The sequence below is a fragment of the Cyprinodon variegatus genome, unplaced genomic scaffold (assembly GCF_000732505.1).
Source record: "Cyprinodon variegatus isolate N-32 unplaced genomic scaffold, C_variegatus-1.0 Scaffold810, whole genome shotgun sequence".
In the NCBI taxonomy this organism is placed as follows: domain Eukaryota; kingdom Metazoa; phylum Chordata; class Actinopteri; order Cyprinodontiformes; family Cyprinodontidae; genus Cyprinodon; species Cyprinodon variegatus.
The window spans coordinates 356,583-359,573 of NW_015151263.1; the positions used below are offsets into that span (position 1 = coordinate 356,583).

Here is a 2,991-nt window from a genome sequence, read left to right on the forward strand (position 1 = left end):
TCATTGATGATTAACCATCTCCTTCAGATGCTCCACAGCATGTCTCCTTTACTCACCCTAGAGTCTGACGGAGGTCCTGCCTATCAGGATTGCTCTAGGATAGGTGTTAAACAGACATTGATAGCAGCCTTCATCCTCCTCCATCACCTTCCTGATCACCATGGAGCAGCTCTGAAGATCTTCACACTGAAAATCCATCTTCTCTATCAGACCAACTCTCGGGCTGTAACCATATTTCTTGGTGTAGGTGGCGAGATTCTTCTGTCCATCAAGAAAGACTTTCTGCCAGGTGATCTGGAGGACATCTTTATCCTCAGTGAGCTGACAGCTTAGAGAGGCTTGACCTCCCACTGCTGCCCACACAGTCTCCCTTTGTTTCTATTGGGGCCAAATAAGCTAAAACAACTATTTTCAGACTACAAATATTATTAAAACAGCATAAACCAACAATCTCTTGACATTAGTTTGAGGTATACTGTAGTTGTCTTTTTTCTCTTTGCTGTTGTTTTGTTCTGTTTTCTTTTCCTCTTATCCTATGAAGGTGTTGAAGCAGACTTCTGTTTCACTCCTGTGTTGTTTATTTTACTGGTAAATTTTTGCTCTTTTCTCTCCTCCCTCTCTTCCATCTCTTTCTCTTCTTAAGTCACTCCCTTTCCATCTTTGTGTCATCTAAATAACCTTTTATTCCATTTTTTGGGTTTGTTTGTTTTTGTTAATAACTAATAAAAACAATTTAGTCACCTTTTATGTCTGAATTTGTTTCTTATAATTAAAACCTGCTGTGTCTTTACCAACATTTCACCTTTTTTGGGGGGAAATTTTTGACTTATTTTCAGTCACGCACATGTACCTGACCACAACAACAAACTCCTGCAATAGTAGATCTATTAGAAAGTGGAAAAGTTGAGTAAAATACATATAATTTAAAAGAGAAAAGTTACATTAAAATGCCTGCAAGTTCTAAGAATACTCTTTAATATCCTCAAACCAAAAATTATTATCTTGTAACAGGATATTTATTAAAGAAAAAAAAACATTTTGGAGCAGAAACCAGTCACTGTTCTCTTCCAGCTATTTTAATTATTCAGAAAAGTTTGAGGCGAGTTGTTCTTTGCACTTCCTCTCAGCTTTTATCATAAGTGGTGCTGATTCCTCTTGTTCTACCCCAGGTTTTACTACTGTACAGGTTGTGTTAAATCTGCCAACAATGCATCTACTAAGCAATCTATTTATAGTCTTCCATGAGGGAACATTATTTATTGACATTGATCATTTATTTCTTCTAGGTCAAGTATTTATATCCAAGTTGCTCTAAATAGAAAAAGAGTAATTGTAGTTAAATAATATTCAACTATCAGTTAGTATCACAACAATGATCAACATTAGTATGAAATTGTATAAAAAAAAAAACGAATGAACAAAATAAATGAACTGTATTACAAGATGAAGTAAAAACTATTCACACACACACACACACACACACACACACACACACACACACACACACACACACACACACACCCATTACACACACACACACACATATATATATATAAATTATTAATAAAGAAAATCTACAAACCCTATATTTTAGGTGGAATTGAAATTTACATTGAATTGCAGCATAGATAAAGCACAAAGAAAAGAAACGACTTTGCAAAATTCCGAATTAATTCAAGCAACAAGATTTTTATTTTTTAAAAAGGTTAAGACAAAGACAAAGTTGTTCATTACTTTTAAACTGTTTTCATTTGAAATAAATGCATATTTGTAAACTTAAGGGTTAAAGAAATAAATCAACTAAATCCAGCATTGCATTGAGATTATTATAAATTATTTTATCATAACCTCACAATAGTTTTTTATGTTCCTCATCCTTTGCCATCAGGTCGGCTGCTTCATCTCTTCCACTATAGACTGGTGGGTTGGTTTGTTCAGACAATCCAGACCATCCTGGTTTTCCTCGTAACTGCCGCAGTCTGCATCGTACTCTCACTATGGTTTCTATACTTGTGGGTACTATCAGAGGTTCCTCAACCCTGAAAAATAAAAGAAACAATAATTTTTTTGTTGAAAGTTATTTTGTATAAAAACATTAAACTCTAAAAGTTGCACAGTAAGATAAACCTGATGAACACAGAAGAAGAAGCTGCATTGACAAGTGAATGATTTAAAGTTTTCTAGATTTAAATTTAAAGCACTAAATATACAAAAAGGAGGCAAGATGTAAAGGTAGAGGTAAGAGAAAGGAGAATATTACTATGAAAGATGAACAAAGTAAAGAAGGTCTTACAATGGTTTGCTCCATGTATCTTCATGTAGCAGGATCAATTTATCTTCAAATAGCCTGTCCAATGCATCTATAGATGGTGTGTTCAATGAATCTTCACATGGCTTTTTCCCTGGATCTTTCGCTTCCGTGTTCAATGCATCTTCAAGTGCCATGCTTGGTGCAACTTTAATCCTCCTGTGAAATTAAAAAGTATATATATCTCAATAATTCACAAACAATAATCTGCTGAGTTGAACATCCAGGTGACAATTCAGACACTGTGTGAGAGAAATACCTTTTTTCTGCCCTTTTTGTGAACCATAAAATGATGAGAAAAGCAACAATGCAAACCATGGATCCACTGAATATACACCATGCTATGGAGAAACAGGAAAAAATGCTGATATGATCAACTGAACAGAATAAACAATAGAACTGAAAAGTTCTTAACATGAACTTACCAACAGCACTGTTATTTGAAGCAGATTCTACATCAAAACCTGAAGAAAAAACTATAAGATTAAAATGACAAACTGATCATTCAGCTCCACATGATTCTGTCAGAGTTCCTCACCATCATCAGATGTTCCTTTAACTCCAGGAACGGTGATCAGCTTCTCTCTGGGAGCAGCAGAGAGCACTGACACTGAACATCCAACCTGTGTGCTGCTGGAAGCTGACAGCAGAGCTGTGGTGGTGACGGTGACTGTACCGTTGCT

General features: G+C 35.4%; 1 protein-coding gene and 1 long non-coding RNA gene across 2 annotated transcripts; both read right to left on the bottom strand.

The window, feature by feature from the left end:
- Positions 1 to 57: 57 nt before the first annotated feature.
- On the bottom strand, positions 58 to 797 carry LOC107098789 (OX-2 membrane glycoprotein-like). The gene is made up of 2 exons (XM_015396637.1): positions 777 to 797; positions 58 to 366 (listed from the first exon to the last, which is right to left on the bottom strand). Exons 1-2 carry the CDS (start codon positions 795 to 797, stop codon positions 58 to 60), a joined length of 330 nt encoding a protein of 109 aa, XP_015252123.1.
- A 1,502-nt stretch (positions 798 to 2,299) lies between these two features.
- On the bottom strand, positions 2,300 to 2,985 carry LOC107098792. The gene is made up of 4 exons (XR_001481910.1): positions 2,847 to 2,985; positions 2,734 to 2,772; positions 2,568 to 2,649; positions 2,300 to 2,467 (listed from the first exon to the last, which is right to left on the bottom strand). It is a non-coding gene; the product is annotated as an uncharacterized LOC107098792 (long non-coding RNA).
- Between the last annotated feature and the right edge of the window lie 6 nt (positions 2,986 to 2,991).

What these genes read in the sequence shown, in the direction of transcription:
- LOC107098789 (XM_015396637.1), bottom strand. Translation starts at nt 797, where the DNA reads ATGTTGGTAAAGACACAGCAG. An exon ending in TGTTGGTAAAGACACAGCAG is followed by an intron (nt 367 to 776) that starts GTTTTAATTATA and finishes AAACAAAGGGAG; the next exon opens with ACTGTGTGGGCAGCAGTGGG.